This window comes from Strix uralensis, chromosome 1, assembly GCF_047716275.1.
Source record: "Strix uralensis isolate ZFMK-TIS-50842 chromosome 1, bStrUra1, whole genome shotgun sequence".
Lineage (NCBI taxonomy): Eukaryota > Metazoa > Chordata > Aves > Strigiformes > Strigidae > Strix > Strix uralensis.
Window position 1 is genome coordinate 160,830,193 of NC_133972.1, and position 19,821 is coordinate 160,850,013.

Genomic DNA, 19,821 nt, shown 5'->3' on the forward strand with positions numbered 1-19,821 from the left:
GAAAAGGATGTACACAAATGCTAGAGTAGATAATTCGGTGTCACTCTTCTGTGTAGACAGACTCTTAGTCTTAATGCAGTATATTCAGGGAGGTGGTGGAGTCACCATCCCTGGATGTGTTTAAGGGTCGTTTAGATGAGATGCTGGGGGATATGGTGTAGGGGAGAGCTTTGTAGAGTAGGGCTGATGGTTGGACTCGATGATCCCAAGGGTCTTTTCCGACCTGAATGATTCTGTGATTCTATATTAAGAAATGCAGTGGATACCAAGCGTAGGCAGTTCGGTCTTCATGCAAATTTCTGCCGTCTCCTAAAATCGCATTTTCAGATTATCAGAATGTGACTAATGGTACTGCTGGTATTTTTTTTCTATGAACTGCACAAAGAGTTTGGTTAAGCCTACGTTTAATATCAGATAATTTCAGCCGCGTTCTCTAGGGAGGTGAAGCAGTCATGCTATCTGTTCAGCTATCTGATTCTTCTCTTTTTCTAAGTGGTAACTCATGAGCCTGTTAGCCTTTTTAGGTTTGTAACAAAAGGCACAGAGGGGCAACTGGGTAGATAGGAGGAGTGCAGATTTGTCCTCCCAGGTGTGGGAAGAAAGCACTTGGCTGTTGTCTGTTGGTATATGGTAGCTTGCTGACCTGCTTGACCTCAGCCGGGAGTGTGCATGGGGATTCAAATTAGGCACAGCACACCTTGTGCCGCCTCCTATCCTAGCAAAATAGGACAGGTGGAGACTACAGGGAGGCCTGGGTGTTGTGGAGAGGAGGGAGGCTCTGGCATATTAATGTTACAAGGAGAATGTGCTAGCAATAAGGGAGGGAACCAGTAGAGTGAGGTGGTAGAAACTAGTGTGAAAGGGAGAAACCTACGGCTGTACAACCAGAATATCGTATCTTATGGTCTTTTGGAGCAGATGTGTTTTGTACCATGCGGTTGTGATTGCAGTTTCCATCTGCATAGCTGCTGTATTTATATTTGGATGTAAAATCTTGTCAACAAAACAGGAGTAGCAGTTAGGATTAAATCAAATTTCTGGTGTAATGAACCTGTGACAAACACTTGAATCCTGTGTTGCAAAGAGAAAGTAATTGCGGTTAAAGCAGAGCGAGTAAAATGGCAATTTAACTTCTAAAGATAAAAACATTTTTATCTGTGTAGGGGATGTGATTACTCAGGGGACTGAGAATATAAATAAGGAAAATTAAATACCTTGAAATTTGTAAGTTAACAGAACTTACTCTTATCAGATAATGAATTTATTTCTAGTGGAAAGTCTTAGTCAGCTGTAGAAATGGATTCACTGGTCTGCTATTAGAAAAGTGAATTTCTCCCTGAATATGAAAATACCTTGGAGAAAGTAGAAAAATCAGATCTAGCCATTTAATATGACTCTGTGTTAAGAGATAAAAGAATATGTCTAGAGTTCCTAAGAGTAGGAGACATTGCTAAGTAGTTTGCAGGGTGGGCTGAGAGATAGTTCACATTGTTCAGAATGCTTGTTAAGAAAAGGATGGAATAATATTGGATTTCCCTGCAGTAGCAGTAACATAAGTTACTGGGCAATGAAACGTTGGTCTCTTGCAAGGAATCCTGGAAATCATTTCCACAAGTTAAGATGCATTTTTGTATTGTTGTAATCTCATGAGTATGTTTCACTGACTTATCACTGTTCACTTGTTCTCTTTCAGCTCCATGGTATTTAATACAGTTTCTTCTTTTGATTTGGTTGATTAAACCACTTATTCTTTGTAATCGATAGGAGGCTGGGAAGCTTGTGCTTGTTCAGTGACACTTCTGTATTTTTAGCTTTTAAAAAATGTGAATCTCTCACATAGCAGTGCTTATGTCAGACAAAGCTAAAGGTTACATGTCCAAAGAGTGCAGTTAGCAAAGAATCTGTACTAAATAGCATTTAAAACACTTACCATGCCCTAGCTTCCTTATGGTTACATTCAATTAATACAATCTCACAGCAACCTGATTTTTGGCACAACCTGGCTCTTCCTACAATTATGACAGTATTGTCGCATTTTGGGGTTCCTGAAGCATTCATAACTTGCAAATTGCATATATTGTACTTTGGGATGTTTTCTTCATGCATTTCCGATGTGATTCTCTTATGGCATAGGCACTGGAGAAATCTTGGGTTGGTTGGTTGGGTTTTTTTGACTAGGAAAGTTATGTTCTTCCAGGAAGAAACAGAGGCATATTTTATGATCATATTATCATATTAGAGTGTATAATTTTATTTATAATAACCTGGTATTTTCTGGGTCTGAAAAGTTTTGGTGAATGCTTGCAAGGTCTGAGGTCTTAAGATACTGAATCCATTATGGTGTGCTGGGTTCATCGTGTACTTGGGCTCAGAGCTATCCTCATCGCTGTTTTATTGGAGTGTCACAGTGGTAAGCGTGTTAACAGGGGTGACATCTGTTAAGTACGGACTGAATATGAAAAATGGTAAAATCTAAAATGGAGAGACCTATGATACAAATTTAATACAGAGCTGACTATAAGGAGCAAAAAATCCATTGTCAGCATCCTAATCCATCACTTACTGTTCAAGGAAAAAATTGTGCTGATGTCCATGGAAATCTTATTTGCAAGACCACAGAGTAAAGACTTACAAATAGTATATGATTTAGCTTCTTTGTTGAAGTTAGACTTAAATATAGCTAAATCCATCAGGGATGTGTTAATTTACTGGGCTGTTTTAAGGTACCTTTCAGAACAATACACCAGTCCAAACAAAAAACAGTTTTGGAGATTATATGATAGTCAAAAGTAAGTTGTTCTGGGTTTTTTTTCTGATTGTAATAAAGCAGAGACTTTCACAGATTTCTTACCAATTTCAATTTTAGGTATTGCCTAGATAACAGGAGAGCCTTAGAGAGAGATGTGGGATATGCTGAACTTCAAACTCGCCTTATCCGCTATGAAACTCAGACTACTTGCACCAAAGAGTGCTGCCCTGTACCAGTTGTCTTGAGCCCTCTCCCATCTCCCGCAGTCTTGTCAGAGCCTGGAAGTGTCCCTGATGGAGAGTCTTTACAAAGTGAATTCAAAACAGAGGCATCAAGGCTAAAACGCAGATCAAAAGACTTGGATTGCTTTTATCCCAAGAAAAGGTAATGCACTGAGTAAAATAAATCTTTAGAGTTAAATATTTCAGTAGTTTCTTGTGAAATGCATCTTTTCTTTAATCTCAAAATATTTTCAGTGAGGCTATCTAGACAATGTTCTAGCTGTGTAATCCTCTCCTGTAGGTTCTTTTTTTCTTCCTCAAGTGTGACCTCTCATTGATATCATTAGATTAATCAAAACCATGCAGTACAGGCACCTTTTATTTAAGAGATCTGGGGTTGTATCTTGCAAAGTCTCAAGTGCCTTTGAAAAGATGACAGATAGCCTCATCTAGGACCAAAACTGTCAGTGCTGTTGCACTATAAATAAACAACTAAAGGTGTAGAAAGCCAAGCACTGTGCAAACAGAATAATTCAATTCCTAATCCAAAGGACTGCTGGTATAAGATGACCTACCAAAATTCAAACTTACTGTCAGCCTTGTTTATTAAAGTCTTTTCTGGAACTCTAGTTTTTAAGATTTCCCTTTGTACCTTGTCCTCACTCTGAAGATGCAAACTCTTTGCGTCAATAAAAAATAACTGCTATGTAGCACTACTTCTGAATTCACTTTTTACTGTAATACTTCTTCCTTACAGTTTGGTATCTTCCTCCAGTTTGATACCCTTTGCAATCTAACCACAGTAAGCCTTTAACAGAGGCATGATTTTAGGAATATCCATATCTTTTGCAGTTTACTGAATAGTTAGAAAAGAAGATGCAATTGTACTTAGCACTTCATAAATCGGAGTTTTGGAATTACTAATGCTCTTACAGTTGAAGGATCAAGAATTACAATGTTCCAGTAGAACTGTAATGCCCAGCTTCCCATAGTTAAAGATGAATTGTGACATTCCTGTAAGGCCAGAACAAATTAGATAGTTTCAAGTGGAGTCTTACCCTGAGACTAAAGACCAGCAAACTCTGCTCTTCCTAGCTATCTAGGTGAAGGGTTCTTATGCAAAACTACCCCTTCTTCCAAAGAGTTTCTATTCTTACTTATCTCATTTCTTCAGTTTGTTTCTAGACATTTTTAATCAGAGGAACAATGGGTCTACATATCAGAGACTAAATCAATCAGTAAAGTGTTCTAATTCAAAAAATGTTACATGAGTCCTGTCTGCTGTTTTCAGATGCTGTTTGCAAGAACATACAGTACTTAAAACTCTTAGCAGCAACAACTACAGCAGAAACAAAGGCACCAAAAGAGTCGGTACAAAATCTAAAAGTTCTTTTTGCCTTTTTTTTTTTTCCCCTTTCCAGGCTAACCAAATCTGAGAGTACAGATTCCCTCCTCTCTCAGGCAAGCGGAAGTAGTGGGAGTCACTATACAGTTGCTGTAACGAGGAAGCGCTCTGAAAGATCAGTTTCTTTAGCTTCGATGCCATTGAAACAGCCTGATCAACCCCACAAAGTAACCACTAAGGTTGGCTCAGCAAGTTGCATAAGTGCAACCGAGTCTGAGACTTCAAAGCCAGCTAAGGAATCAAGATCCCAGAAACATACAAGGGTAAAAGTTTATGTTGTTTACTTAGTGACAAACTATCTGCTTAACTTCTTTCCATGTAACTTGATTTTTTTTTAATTTTTTAACTGAACTATTTTCATTTCTCTTTGTTATTATTAAATTTCATTCTGTTCACTGGTGTAAGTGAATCCTGAAGGCACTGCAGAAAGTGCTGCAGAAGCAAGGAATGAAAAAGTATGTAAGGAGTATTATATCATGCCCAGGGAATTAAGGCTAAGAGACATACCAGGTAGGAGTAAAAAAGGTGGGAATGGCTATCAATGAATATGAGTTATGAAATGTAGAAAATTAATATAAAACCTAAAGGCACCAAAGAAATATCTGTGCTGTGTCAAAGCCATTTTGGAAAAACAGACTATTCTGAGAATAAGTTGTTCCAATAGTTGTACAAGTCCCTTAACTGAGATAATGTTTAAAAACTTTGGTGGAATAATGTTTAATTAATAGCTGTATATATTAGGAATGCCACTTCTAAAATACAGTACACAAAACTGTTTCTGGCTTGGTGACACTAATTTTAAATTAATCCCAGGGTGCTAGAGAGGCCAGTGCATGAATGTTGATATCATACTGTCAAAGGCAAGTTGGGATGACCCAAGTACATGTAAATTGGTGTGACTCATTCAGATCTACAGCAAAGTTTAAACATCTCTGATATAAAGAATGTCAGAGTGAATTCTCTAATCTGATTGTAATGTCTGATTTTTTTAAATTATTTTTTAATATGGATGTGTCAAACAAGGGAATATCAATATAAAGAAAAGTTATATGCATATATATGTGTAGTATTTTGGAGAAGAGAAAATCCTAGCCATTTTAAATTTTTTTCTGTCTTCCAAGCCCCATTTGAATATTCATTGATCTTTTACATTGCTTTGACATAAAAGCATTTTGTTTATTTTTGAGATGAAGGAAATGGAAATAGATTGTTAAATAACTCTGCCCAAATTTGGTTAGTGGATTGACAGCATTTGGCCAATGGAATAAAGATAGAGGCAAGATCAAAAAAGATGAGGTGTTCTATTTTTGTTTCAGTTCAGTTTAGTTTAGTTTTCCTTCCCTTGGACAATCTTTCATGACAATAATTGGGATGAACTTTTGAGTGTGTTTCTATTGTTTCCAAGATGCTGAAGGAGGTGGTTGCTGCGACTCTTCAAAAACATGGAATTGCAGAGGATCACAAGTGCTTTGCCTCATGCAGCCAGCGTCTTTTTGAGATATCAAAGTTCTACTTAAAGGTAACTAGAAGACGCGCTCTTACAGTTGTTTGTTCTTAGTTAAGTGAATCCATTCCTGAATAACACGTGAGATGGACTGTGGGATATTCAGACTTGATTAAGCTGACATTTCCTAGTGGTCTGTTAGTAGTGTGTAGTGTGTGGGTAAACCTTTGGACTTGCTGTCAAATGCAGAAGCTAGTTTTACAGTATATTTTGGTGGTTGTTTATTTGATTTTAAACCTTAGAAAGCAGTAGTCTTTTATGTGAGATAACATGTTAAAGCAGTGGTCTGTTAGGTAAGGTCATGCTTATTGCTTCCTTAGCTGTTGTAGCTATCTCCCAGCCATAGCTGTGACAGCTCAGCTTCTTCCTTGTTCTAAGGCTATTGGCTCAATAGGTAGCTTACACAGCTGACTCAGAAATTCTAGTTCTCTGACATGCTCACAGAAGTCCTTGTAACTGCATTGTAAATGTCCACAACTATCTAACACATGCTGACTTGGCAGCACCCTGGAGTATTGCATCAACCTCAGTTTTAGGAGGAGATGAGAATTCTTTTAGGAAATTTTGTGAGTCAATGCTTGAGCCCGTATTACTTAGTCTGGGCACAAAATGGAGTTAAATTACAGTACAGGGTGTTTAAAAGCTATTGCTCACAAGCTGAGCTGCTGTTTCTGTTCATTTGCTGATCACTATTTTGAACTAACTCAGTTTAGTCAACTTCAGTAAAGGTGATTTAAGCTAAATGAAGTTGCAATTGAAGAGGGCTGAATGCTTACACAGACAATTAGAGCATCTTGCTGATGGGCACTAACTTCTTAAATAATTAGAACACAGTTGTGCAGTCATTCTGTAAGCACTCCAAAATCTCCCTGAAATATGCCCTGAAGAAAGATCTTCTAATCCAAAATCAGAAGAGCTGTATGTAGGGATGAGTGAGTAGGGCAAATCAGATGTGTTCATGGCTCCATTCCAAGTAGAAGAGCAAAAGGAAGAGTACTGCAGTGATCCTGTCCTTCGGAAAGCTGATCTAGAGAAAGGTGTAGCAGGATTTTGTCCTCCTGGTTTGTACTGCAGCCCCAAGTCTGTAGGAGCCCTTTGAATCCTTTTCTGTGCTGTGTGCTTCAGAAGCATGGTGTCAGTAGAAAATGAATTTTCTTAGTTTTCATTTCTCTTCAGGCAAGGTTATGTGCTTGCTTTAAGAGAGTGGATTAGGTAGGTCTAATTGGACTGCAAAACAGACAAACCTTTCTAGGTTTTCCCTTTCTTGCACTGATTTTCTTTCTCCACATCCCCTTTGCTGTTCTTTGCCAGAGATCTGTATTGCAATCTAAGCACACAGTTGATTTCCATGTTTATATAGAAATAAGATTTCAGTCCAGACTGTAATAACTTTGAATACCATTTAAGTTAAAAAAACATTTCTGGAAGTGTGTGGAAGGTTTGGAAAAATGTGACTCAATTGTACACTCGAGTACTAGGTTTGGATGGCTGTAGGGAAAGCTGCAACCCACTGGAATAGATTTAAATTATTTCTTTTTTTTTTTTTTTTAAAAAAAAAAAAGAAAACCAAACCAAAGTCAAATAATTCTTCTGTGGTTCCAAACAAGGTGATAAAAGGGTAACACCTCCCCTGGTTATTAGGGCTCTTATAATCCAAATTAGATTGAGCATATGAATTTGCTAATTTCTATGGCTTTGTGTTTCATATCTAGGATCTTAAAACTTCGAGAGGGCTTCTTGACGAAATGAAGAAAACAGCAAATAACAATGCTAAACAGGTAAGACTAGTTGCTTATTTGTTCCTGTAACTAGCCAAGGCTACATGTAGCTGTGGCAGCTTGGCTGTAGGGTGATTTAGTCCATAGCTTGAAGAGATGGAGAGATGCCTTCCTATGGCTGTGGGTCTCATTTCACTCTGATCTCACAAAAACTTTCTTTCAATCACTAGTCCCATGGCAAAATTTCCAGTTGCATATATTCAGGTATTAGATGGTATTCTAGTTATAGCTGCCAACATGATGTGCCACAGTGAGAAATGGAAATGAAGGCAATAAATGTTTCCACATCACTGGGGAAAAAAAAAGAGATGAGAGATGACAGAAGCCTGGAACATTAGGGAATTCTTCTCTCCTTGTGTTGAAGAAAATAACATTTCTTTTCAAAGGTTAGGAAGCAATAAAGGGATCTACAAGAGGAAATAAATTTTAAAAAAGCAGTGAATATTAGTAATTTTAAGCTTGGGAATAACTGTAAGCACAAAGGATATCAGATGATCTTATTTGTGTGTAAGGTGGGGCTTATGTGAACAGTTGCAGACAGCAAACGATAGGAGTAAATGCTCCTGTCCTCCAGCAATTAAGTTACTGATTTAAATTCTGAAAAACATACTGAAGTGATTCCATGATTTAAAAAAAAAACAACAAAAAAACAAAAAAAGTATTGTGCATATTTACAGTACAGTTTTCAAAAATCATAAATTAAATGGAAGGATTTGGACTGTGGTAGTTAAATAAGAAAATCCAAACTCTTAAGGAAAACTACTAGATCCCCACAGAGTTTATTCTATGAGAGCAGTATTTACTGTGTTCTGTACTGTGTTCCCTTGTGAATTGCTTCCAACAGATCATAAGGTATCAAAAACTACATGGGTTGTGATGTTTGGTGTTGAACTGGGATATTGTACTGGTACGCTGTTTCTCACCACTATCTTTTTGTCTGGGGAGGACAGTTGGTAGTTTTATGTATGTTTGCTGTGGTCAGAGGCATTAAAATTGGGGACCTCTTAGGTGGGCCACCTCTCCCTGTAAGTAGAGAATACTTTGAAACTACCTTATAAAAAATATAATTGCTCAGGACTAATCTGAGCAACTACCCTGTTTGGGAAACAGCAGTAATAATGGTGGCAGATACAGCAGTGCACTAATTACTCTTTATCCTTTCTTTTACAGCTTTAGGAATTTTTTGTGCTGGAAACACTAGCTGTTTAGCATTGTGTGTGCCCCTTGTTGCTAGTACATGGAGAGAGTGGGGTGACGCAACTCGATTCAGGGGATCTAAAAATGCTTTTTTCTGAAGACAAGGCATTCTGTAAAATTAAATACAATTCTTGGGTGACACTGTATCCTCTCAGTTTTTTAAGAACTGTTTCTCCTTTTTAATGGATTACTTTTAAATCCTATCTAGTAAACACCACACAGGTGATGATAAAGGCAGTGATAAAGAATTGGTTAAGTGTATGAGATGTTCTTAAATTGCTTTCAGGACTGGAGTTATGTAAATAGTTTTTCTCATTTATTTTCCCAGGTGATTGAATGGGTTTTGGAGAAGAGTAGCAAGTAGAGGTACTGAATGGCTGCTATTCACACCTTCCTAGAAACTGCGGACAGAGCACTTCTGATTGTAAGAGAAGCATTGTACTGCCTAACATGCACACACTTATCTACAGACCAGAAGGACTTTGGTCAGTGTAATTATATAGACTCAATTCTCAAGCACATTAGCATATATTGAAACTTTTTATACTGAAAGTTTTTAATTTTTAAAAAAAATTGAGATAAAAAAGGTTTTATTTTATATGCATATTTATTATGTTTCATGGTTAAAAGGAATATAGCTTGACTTGGTTTGATAAAGCTATGTATGTTTTTCAACCCATATATTTGTTTTTTACGTAATAAAAAACCCACCAGATTTGATTTTAATAACAAAAGTAGTTATTTCACCTTTTTGCGTGAAGGCGTGTTACTACTTGCTGTTGTATAAATAGCCGTTTACAGCGTCGACCACTGACACTTTATAGAACAATTAAGAACAGTTCCTATTCTGCAGGTGAAAGCAAACATAATTAGAATGAGTCACAATTATCTCTGTGTTGTAGTGTAAGAAAAAAAGAAAAAGCATGTCTTTTGAAACTTGATGCAAGGTCCTATTAAAGAAAGGATCATTGTTTTACAAGCTGAATTTCTGGTATAATTTCATGTGTACTCTTTGTAACAATCTTTAGAACTCTGTTATGAATTGTTTCTGAGATTTCTTTCCATGGGGGAGGAGAAAATGAAAATGATAGTAGTAATGATGATTGAGAGAGCTGTGAAAAAGCTGGCATACTGTGATGAAATGTAATGGAAAGAAGAATTTCTACCCGAGTTGCAAGCACAGTACAATACTAAAGTAGGCCTAAGACTGCTTAAGTCTCAGGCATGTACCTGGCTTGTACTAGTGTAATTATTCAGGTTAGTGTTATGTGGAGTTGAGGATTTCCTACCAAAACAAATATTTTACAGCTTTCAGTGCAAGGATTTCCTATTCCTCATATAAACCAACATGATTAAAATTGATCAAGATGCAGCGTTACTGTTTGCCTGGACGGAAAACGGATTAAGCAATACTAATATAAACAAAATGTAATATTATGAAAAAGTAATTGAACTAAACTATGTGTAGGTTAGACTTAATACTGTGAAATCTACACATTCTCTAAGGAGCCTTTGTGATTTTGTGACATTTAATCTTTGCATAATTCTATTTTGTGTAAAGCCAAGCCCTAAGGAGGTTTTTCGTGTCTAACAGGATCTCGCATTTAACTCTTCTGCTCCTTTGTTCCAATGTTTTATTGTTCTCCTGAACTCTACAAGACTTTTTATATGTGGGTGTGTACTTGCTTAACTCTGAGGGGCAATGGGAAAGCTACACAGCTGTTTCACTGTGACAGTGGGCTCTAGTGAGTACAGTGTGCGTACACAACTACATTGGAGCAGGATTACATTTATCTGTAAAATGCCATGCATTCATAGCATCCAGGTTAATAACTTAAAGGGTTTTACTGATTTGGTGAAATAGAAACACAATGAAGGTAGGTAATTAAAAAATTATTTAATAAGTTCATGCACGAAATTGCTCCAATGCATTAATTACTGTGTATGGCTCACATTTCTTTGCATTCAAGACAGAAATTGTTTCTTCATGATTGTATGAATACTATTAGAACCAAACACTTTAAAATACATTAACACGTATAATGTGTTAAAATACTTTGCTGATAAAACAAGAAATTAATCAAGGTATTAATCTTCCTTAACATCCAATATTGAATAAAGTAAGTCAAAATCTACTTCCAAATACAGAGAGAAAAGCCTTAAGTTATAATCTCACCTCTTCAGCCTGAATGCTGACACTATTGTCCAAATACTAAAGCAAGCCACTGGAAGTTTCATTTCCTACTTAATTTTGGGGGCATTTATATACTTGTAATTATATTAAAAAAGTAGTTAAATTATGCGTAAGTTGATAAGCAAAAGTACAGAAACTACATTTTGTAAAATACCTGTGGCTTGCTGCCATGAGCAAAGAAAATCCCTTTCAGGAAAGTAATTTATAATCTTTAACTGTTTTCCTTAATGAAAAACTATCTGCGTGTATCTGTAGAAGGGCTTCTATAAAAAGGTGGTTTTTAAAATTATTTTTTATTATTTTCTCATTCCTCCCTTACCTCTCTATGGTGTCCATAGTGAGTCCTGGATTTAGATACTTAACTATCTTATTTCATGAGTAAGTAGAACCCAATGGTTATTGTTTTAATTAATTCTGTAGATTCAAAGGCTGGCCTGAAATACCCAGCAGGAAAGCAGTTAGGGAAACATAAACATTTTGAGGTATTGTTTGTTTGCATGATTCCCAGTGCTGAACTAATACAGTGCTGCCCATGTCTCGTTTGCACTTTGTTATTATGTTGGGGTTTTTCTTTAGGGTAAGTGATTGCTAGTTTATTATCATGGTTTAATAATACTGCTCTCCATCTGAGCTGTGGTAATTGTCATTGCATGCTCTTAACCTACAAAAAAGCATACAAAATAATTTGACCTGGGCTAGTGTAATAGTGCTAAACCAAATTATCTTACCTCTGTTGTAGTTCAAAAAGCCCACACTAAGAGCTCCCACAGCTCAGCTAACATGTTGTAACTTAAGTCACACAGAATGTAATGTCACTCTTTGACCTTCAAAATATTTTCTTTTTTGTGGCTGGTGAACCCAAAATCCAGTCTGCCCTATGCATACTTTACTGAAGTAAAAGGCTTGGGTGCTTGCTTTCTTTTTCTTGCAAGTCAGGATATAAGTCATATTCACCAATATACATTTATGGTTACCCATAAGCCATGTTATGCCCTTATACAAGATTGGGGTAAGACAACACTGATGTGGTTGTGGTTACTTGGTGAGATGGTTATTCTGGTATTACAGCAATTGCATGATGACTATCACTAGGCTGCAGCAGAACTTAACTTGTCTACAGATGCTTTTCCAAATTCGCAAATTCTCCAGTTCTCCCCTATGAGTTGTTTTCTAATGCCTGTAATTATTTACACAAGCACAGAAATTCTGAGGAAGAAAACAAAGCTAATCCTATGTGAAAAAAGTTGCCAATAAGTTCACAAGAGGTTGTTATCTTTATTACTTAAATATTTAATGTTTTTCCCTTCACGCTTTTAAACTAAATTTTGCCCTGGCTAATCTAGGAGTTCACTTCTATCCAGCAGGCTGAGTTTCTCAAAGTTTTGGTAGTATATTACAAATACCTGTTCTTTAACGTCAAAGTCGCCACTGAATTCAAGAGTGTCCAGTTTAGATAGAGTTCCCACTTTGTAGTAACGGTATATACACTAATAGTGTGTACATACATGTAGTAATATAATACATGCTACAGTAATAGTATATATATAGTAAATAGCCCCAGTAAATAGATCGTTATAAACCTGCCAGTTTGACTCTTACGAAAAACAAGATAAATTTAAAGATCAGTGATAGTATCATCTGTTTAGGCTCTGATTCTGCTTCCACTTCCAATTAACTTTTAAACACGGGTAAGAGGACATTGAGAATTCTTGCAGATGGAAATCAGATCAACCACTACTTCAAATCAGCTGAGCTTCTGAATGCGAAGAGCTGGGTGGAGTGTGCTGCTGTGTCCTGTGGGAAGAAGGAATACTTACGTTCCGCAGAAAGAGAAAACACTCGTTCCGTTATTTGGAAAAGACCAATTCTAACAATGGTCGTGGCAGTGATTTACTTGTTAGTGCATAAAGAGTTGTGTTCTGATTTATGAAGTACCTTATGAGAGATGCTACTTCCACTTAAAGAGCAAAGCTGTTGGAAACACCAGGATGCTTCCCTGAACACAATCAGATCAGCTTTATTTTTTTTTAACAAACACCTTATATCACATTTTTCCAGTAACACATATGTTCCAATATGTATCCAAGTCTTTTTAACGGTGAAGCTGCTATACAGACTTTCTGATCAGACCATTCAATTTACAGTCAGTGTTTTGTGAAAAGAATGAAACTCTAGTGTACCCCTTTTTAGGACTTCCATGAGGCTGGTCTGCCATACCTTGGGTCAGACTGAAAGAACAGACTGCAGTTAGCTTTTTGATTTGGGCCACTACGTTAAGAATTAAAGTAGAAGGGAAGAAAAACATTTTTTTTTTCTATAACTGTTCACAAGAACTAAGCAAGGCACATGTTGGCCTCACTCCTTGAATGCGGAAGCTTGAGCAGAAGTTTCTGTTCTGGTTTTTTTTTATGACTTTTGTAACTGCCCAGTTAAATGTAAGCAACAGAGACAGCATTGTAACTTCAGCAGGTAAGTCTGAACAACCTTGCCCAGAACATCCCTTTGGCCTTTCAGTAAATGCCAGGCAGCAGACAAAATGCTGTGTACTTATGCTTTCAGCCTGTCATCAACAGCGCCACTATCACATGAACACTGAGCTAACTAGATAGAAAGCACCAACACGCCATTGACAGTGCATTAATACTTTCCTAAAATTTTATTTTAAAAGTCGTTCTGTCAATATGGTGAATAGTTCTCTCAAGTAACTGAATTCTTAACAGAATGACTGAGGTTTAAAATGTATTTTTCCCCAGCCCAAAACCAAAGGACATCCTTCCAAACAGCTTGTTTGGGTACAAAGTAAGCTCACCTCACAAAAATCCAATAAATGACTTTATTAAATATATTTTTTTTCCTCTAAAATATAAATATTCACTATACTCTTATAAATGTGGAGTAGGTCCGTATTTCATTTGTCTATCCCATCCAAGTATGAATCAGTCCAAAATCTGAAAATGAAGAAATAGCATCTGTAATTATCATTATTTTTTTCTATAAATATATATAATAGGAATTTTCTTTGCAAACGGTTCAGTTATTCACTTATACTTCATATAGTACTGAGCACCTTAGATTACATATTGTGTCATTTAATTGTTGGTACTAATATAGGAATTTGTAATATTTACAATGCACATACATGTTAAGTATAACATTCCAGTGATTTGTAAGTGTTAAAGGAATAAGGAAACAGTGCAGTATAGTTTACATATGTATTTAACCTACCCCACAGTATGCAAGTTTTCACTTTAATCTCGGGAACTTTTATAGGAGCCTGCGTCCAGATTTTTAAGTTACACTTTGGAACAGCAATACGAGTGTCCTGAATCACTTTTCAGAAACTCCACACCACAGTTTACTTGACGGTGTGATGTGAGTTCAAAGACCCAGTCCCCCAGCGTACCGATGGCTCTCGGCTTCTCCTAGAAGCTCCAAGCCCAAGGAGACCCAGGTAGCTGCCACAGAATGTTAGTGAATGGCAGCAGTCACTAAATGAGAAATGTCCATTTGGAAATTATTGGTAAGTTATGTAACCTGCTATCTCCTACCTTGTGAATTTACACGAGGAATTAATTTTTAAGTGCAAGTACCATGACAGTAAAAACAAAGTTCACAGCTAGGTGAATCCCCTCCCAGGCTGGCTTTTGACTGGTGGGAGGTGCTGGGAGTGGGGCTGCTCTTCCAAATGGTATTGTTCTTCAATAATAATTCTCAATATTTGCAAATTCAGCACATCATCTTAATTTTTTAATTGGTTTCAATGATTAAGATATCTATGGAAACCACCACAAACTAATTCTGTGAATAAACAGCATGACTTACGCTCAACACTCAAGACAGCTTAAAAACAACGTGGAACCCAACTGTGTTTTTAATTTTCCTCTTTGCCAGCTAAGTCACATTAAGTTCAAATGTGTGCTTTCTCAAGAATAAAAGAAGCCTTGTAGTGTGACAAGCGAACTTCTACAAACTTTGGATTTATTACTTTCTGTACAGTTCCTGTCCTTCAAAGTGTGATTATTTTATGGCAAAACTCTAAAAGCAAACAAAAACCCCACCCCTTTATGAAGCAGTTCTGTTTACAAAGTAAGGGGCAACATAAATGCCATCCGTGTTCTGCTTCCTTCTGTTCCCACCCAACCACATTAAGCCAGTTTAGTAGTTCCAGGTGCAAGCTGTGTGTATGATCTCTGGCAACAAAGGTCAGCATTCCTGCCTGCGGCCCGCTTTGTGCCCAGCGTAACCAATAACAAGGCCAAAACTTAGTGATCCAAATGTTTTGACTTAAAACAGTCATCTGCAGTGCAACACTGGAACTAGTAAGTTACGGGTACAGAGGTGAACATCTTATGTTTCACCAGCAAGGAATAAATCTGGACTTGCCAAGTCATGCTCATAGGAGCAGTTCCTTCCATATTAAGGCTTTTCTGGCAGTGCAGCTCATGTTCCTACCCTGGTGTTTCCTCACTGTTGTGGAGCTGCTTGAGTAACTTAGAAAACTCAAAAAAAAAAAAAATCAGGTCTTCCTCCTTCCTCACATTTGTTCTTCTATCAAGACCACACAACCAGCCTCAAGCAGAGCTAAGGGGGTGACGCAGTTGGGGTAAAAAGGACAGGAAGCTCAGCACAGCTTTCTGTTGGAAAACTGCTGTGGAACCACGCTGGCAGAAGCTTAGGTCACGCTTCAGGGTGGATTCAGGTAACTTGATGCTCCTACCTGTGCCCCACTGACAGCTGGCTCTCAATACATCGCTCTAGCTAGTCTTGCTTTGGGTCCATCGCTAGGAATGTATGCAAGATGTCTTCATCATTTAATCTGAAAGTGCCCCTCGGCAGGGACCCTCCATCTGTTCACTGACCACAGCTGTATTGCTTTAGAGCATCCTACTCAAAGGTGCCTATCTGCATGCTCTGCTGCGTATTCAAGAAACAGGTTCTGACAGTGCCCCAAAAGAAAAATCTGCTGTTAAGTGGTGCACAGGTTAGCACAGAAAAAATACTTTACATTTGGATGGTGGGACAATCTTGCTTGGAGAACTACTCAAACCACCTTGAGCTTGCATCACAGCCAACACCCACTCTTGTCTGCTTAGCCCTTTACTTATTTTATATAAACAAGTACATTGAAATAGGCACAATTTATGATTCTGAAACATTTACACGTATGGTACTACACGCTTTTACTGTCTGCTATGGGATTTTAAAATCCCATTATTTACAGTGAAATTCACTGTTTTCCTTGTCATGCCACTTCTTTAGCTGATCAAAATGAAACCTCAGCCTTGGAAGACTGCAGAAATGACCAGGGCCCAGTACTGAACCCCAGGCTAGCTGGTACAGGTTGCTGATGTTGACTGTACTTCAGATTGGCATGGTGGCTCCGTCTTTCTTTGAAGAAACAGATGTATCCCACTTATGCTACTAAGCCAAGTCTTGTAATCTTTGCTGACAGGAAGGAATGAATGATGAACACAATTGGTTTTGGACAGGAATGAAGGTCCAGTTGCTGAAAGTACAGAAAGCAATCAAGTTGAGAATGATTAGATGAGATTACAGCTCAAATAAGGCAATCATTTACAGAGTACTTGATTAACTGCTGCCTGGTATTTTCAACAGACTTCTATTAATAACAACCCTTTATTACAACATAGTGTCTTTTCTTTGCATACAGCTGCAAATATTTAGGTTACTACAAGTAATAAGCATCTTGAGAGCAGATGAGATGCTGGTGTGTCTGGGCTTCCATCCACCTGGGTAAGCAGCAGAGAACTGAGTCAGATGCTTCAAGCAGTTTTCCAAAAGGTTGAACGCCTCCATCTTTTCTGCTTCTGACCAGGGATGGTGATGGGACTGCTGTGTCCAGTACCCAGTGCATCCACTGTTGGTCACAGCTGAAGCCAGGACACCGCAGCTTCAGCTGATGCTGCACGGTGGCTCCTCTGTTCACACAGCCAGCAGTGAGACTGAACTGAGACGTTTTTTACGATAGTCTTGGTTCAGATGATCTCACCTCACGCTTGCTAAGCGTGACAGACTTGTCAGTGTGGACAGCAGGTTTAACAGTAGGTTCACATCAAAACAAACCAGATGTGCCTTTCTACCAGTCACATATCAACTTTTTTGAAAGCTAGTAACAAATTCACTTCTGAAAGCCTGACAATAAGCAGTTCGCAGAGTATATGTTGTCAAAGGTGATGTGCAGAATTAAGCACCCAACATGCTCAGGAGCTGCTGAAAAAATCTGGCACAAAAGACCATGTTTACATGCATAATTTATGGTATCTAAACTGCTCATAAAGAACAAACACCTTAGTTTTAGGCACTGAGACAGCTAACTTAGAGGCCTAAGCAGACAGTTTGCGCTACACCTGTAGTCTTAAATTTCTTTCAGCAGCTAGATGTTCAAAAATGTCTAAAACATAGCTTGTTGTCATAACATCCCTATGTTTATGTTGGAATTAACAATATCTCATATAAGTCTTCCACCTGCAGCCACTTAAAAAGTGAAATGAATACATACAAAAATTCTAACGTCTGGCTATTTAGAGATATAATTTGTTCTTAAATGTAAGAAATCTTTCATCCCTCTTTTGCAAGGTTTTAGCATTTTGTCTCTCCTTTTAGTTTATCTCCTTTTAAAGCCAGATCATCATGCTGCACTAGAAAACACTGCATCTAAATAGTGGTACTGGCCAGCTGTTAATAGAATAGAACAGAACAGAATAGAATGTTTCAGTTGGAAGGGACCTACAATGATCATCTAGTCCAATTTCCATTAGTGCTCTTCAGCCCCACAGCCCGAAAAACCACCAAAGAGATGGTAACATGCCTCCCTTTGCTAAACAGAGTACTTACAATTTCTCCATCCTTTCCTCCAAAGTCTAGATAAAGCATCCTTATCCCATCGTCTGAGGACATTTTCAGTTTTTCGTAGGGATACTGTGCAATTGTCTTAGAGAAGGCACCATCTTGCGGTTCAGTTGTAAGAGAGAATCCATGTTCGTAATGGATGGTCAAACGGCACTCCTGGCTTTTATATGTGCAAGCTGAAGAAGGAAACAAAATTTAGTCTGTACGTTCCTAAAAGCAACAAATTCCACTTGGCTGCAGATATCTGCATTTCACATTTGATGTCAATGCTATCTTGTGGAAACTAACCTTTCCTAAAACTGGGCTAATCATGCTCTAACTGTAAACCTGCAGATTTGGAAAAACAATGGAAATGTTTCTGCTGTGCAAGGTCCAAGCAAGGTTTGTTAGTTATGGTGTAAACACACCGACTAACATTGTGCTCAGCAATAGCAGTACTGATGTCAGTCCTTTTGGTTAGTCACTGCATTCTTTATGTTGCAGCATACTACATGCTGACTCAAAAACCAATCTACTGAAGTTTAAGAAGGCTCAGGTTGGCATTTCCTCCTTCCAAACCTTGACAAAGTCACAGCTACTCGTCTTACATCTGACAGACATAGCCAAAATCAATAAACACGGTGCACAATGCATGAGAAAATTAGACACTGTAAAGGGTTTCCCTAAAGTATTTTGACAAAGATGAAGATGCTCCTGAGTCCTCATTAGTGTTGTGGTAATTGAAAAAGGGCCCAGATGATTGTATATAATAGTTACTGCAGCACAGAGTCTGCATCCTCCCCTCAGCTCAGAAACATAGGCCATGATCCAAATTAAAAAATGAAGAGTTTAGGTATTCACATCCCAAATTCTCTTTTCCACCACTTTCCTGTGAACAATTTTGCCAAGAAGGGTCCTTGGCACTGGGATAAAAGCACTGCAATAATAAAAGGGGCTGATGCCCTCCTCCTGCTTTAGGAAAGAAAGGCATCCATGTCACTGGGCTGACGATGGACATGCCCTCGAGGTGGTTCCCACTGAACACTGGTTTGTTTCCACGTCAGAGGCACTTGCAAAGCAGCCTGAGCACCCTGCGAGGCACAGGGCCTGGCAGCCTGCGGGCAGGCGTCCCCGTGCTCAGCAGCACCGGCTGTGTCTGACGGCTTCACAGAATCAGAGCTGCCCTTTGTTGTGGAGCGCATTTGTGCTTTGGCTCTTGCTCTCACATTTTGAGGCAATGAGTGGAGATAACATTCAACTTTAACAGCCCTGCCAACTGTAGGGCTAGAGGGGGAAGGACTCCCAAATCCTGGGGTCACTCAAGAGAAAGGCACAGCCTCAAAGCCCCAGAGCTACTCCAGGCTACCAGCTACCCAGCTGAACAGGGCATCACTCCAGAGCATCTGTAGCCGATTACTTCTATTCCAGTTGATTTTGCATGTACAGAAGTGCTGAGAAGTGACACTCTGATGTTCAGGAAGGGAAATGACTAGCCATCAAAATGTGGCTATTGGACTACTTTGTATTTTTTAACACTTCTCAAGTGCACAGAGCCGGGTGAATAAATGACCAATTCATGCTTGTGAATGTGCCTGTTCTCCTCTGCCTCCTCCCTCTGCAGGAGAAACTCCTGCCAGGCTCTCAGGAGTCTCCCGAATCTCAGAAAAATGCTCTTTTCTGTGGGTTTCTGGACAAACCTCTGACAATCACTCCTCCATGACACACAGACCTATATGGCTGACTACAGACTTGTGTCTGAAACAACATGCTGAAAACAAGGCCAGAAGTCGGAATGACAGCAACTGTGTCACTGGCCACAGGTACCACACCAGATGGGACTGGCTCAGAAACCAAGGGGATGGTATTTTAAACACATAGAACCCTAAGTATGCACATTTTTTTAAAATGAATCACCTCTAGCAGA

At 38.4% G+C, this 19,821-nt stretch overlaps 2 protein-coding genes across 2 annotated transcripts in view; one reads left to right on the top strand and one right to left on the bottom strand.

Annotated features, from left to right (window-relative positions):
- MTBP (MDM2 binding protein) overlaps positions 1-9,896 on the top strand; it is a 29,706-nt gene extending 19,810 nt beyond the window's left edge. The window contains exons 18-22 of the mRNA XM_074887262.1: positions 2,867-3,133; positions 4,392-4,638; positions 5,781-5,894; positions 7,592-7,657; positions 9,183-9,896. Of these exons, the coding sequence (XP_074743363.1) occupies positions 2,867-3,133; positions 4,392-4,638; positions 5,781-5,894; positions 7,592-7,657; positions 9,183-9,218 (730 nt within the window). The 3' untranslated portion in view covers positions 9,219-9,896. The remainder of the gene's footprint in view (positions 1-2,866; positions 3,134-4,391; positions 4,639-5,780; positions 5,895-7,591; positions 7,658-9,182) is intronic.
- A 3,149-nt stretch (positions 9,897-13,045) lies between these two features.
- SNTB1 (syntrophin beta 1) overlaps positions 13,046-19,821 on the bottom strand; it is a 115,694-nt gene continuing 108,918 nt past the window's right edge. The window contains exons 6-7 of the mRNA XM_074887266.1: positions 17,904-18,094; positions 13,046-16,554 (exon numbers count right to left, since the gene is read on the bottom strand). Of these exons, the coding sequence (XP_074743367.1) occupies positions 16,462-16,554; positions 17,904-18,094 (284 nt within the window). The 3' untranslated portion in view covers positions 13,046-16,461. The remainder of the gene's footprint in view (positions 16,555-17,903; positions 18,095-19,821) is intronic.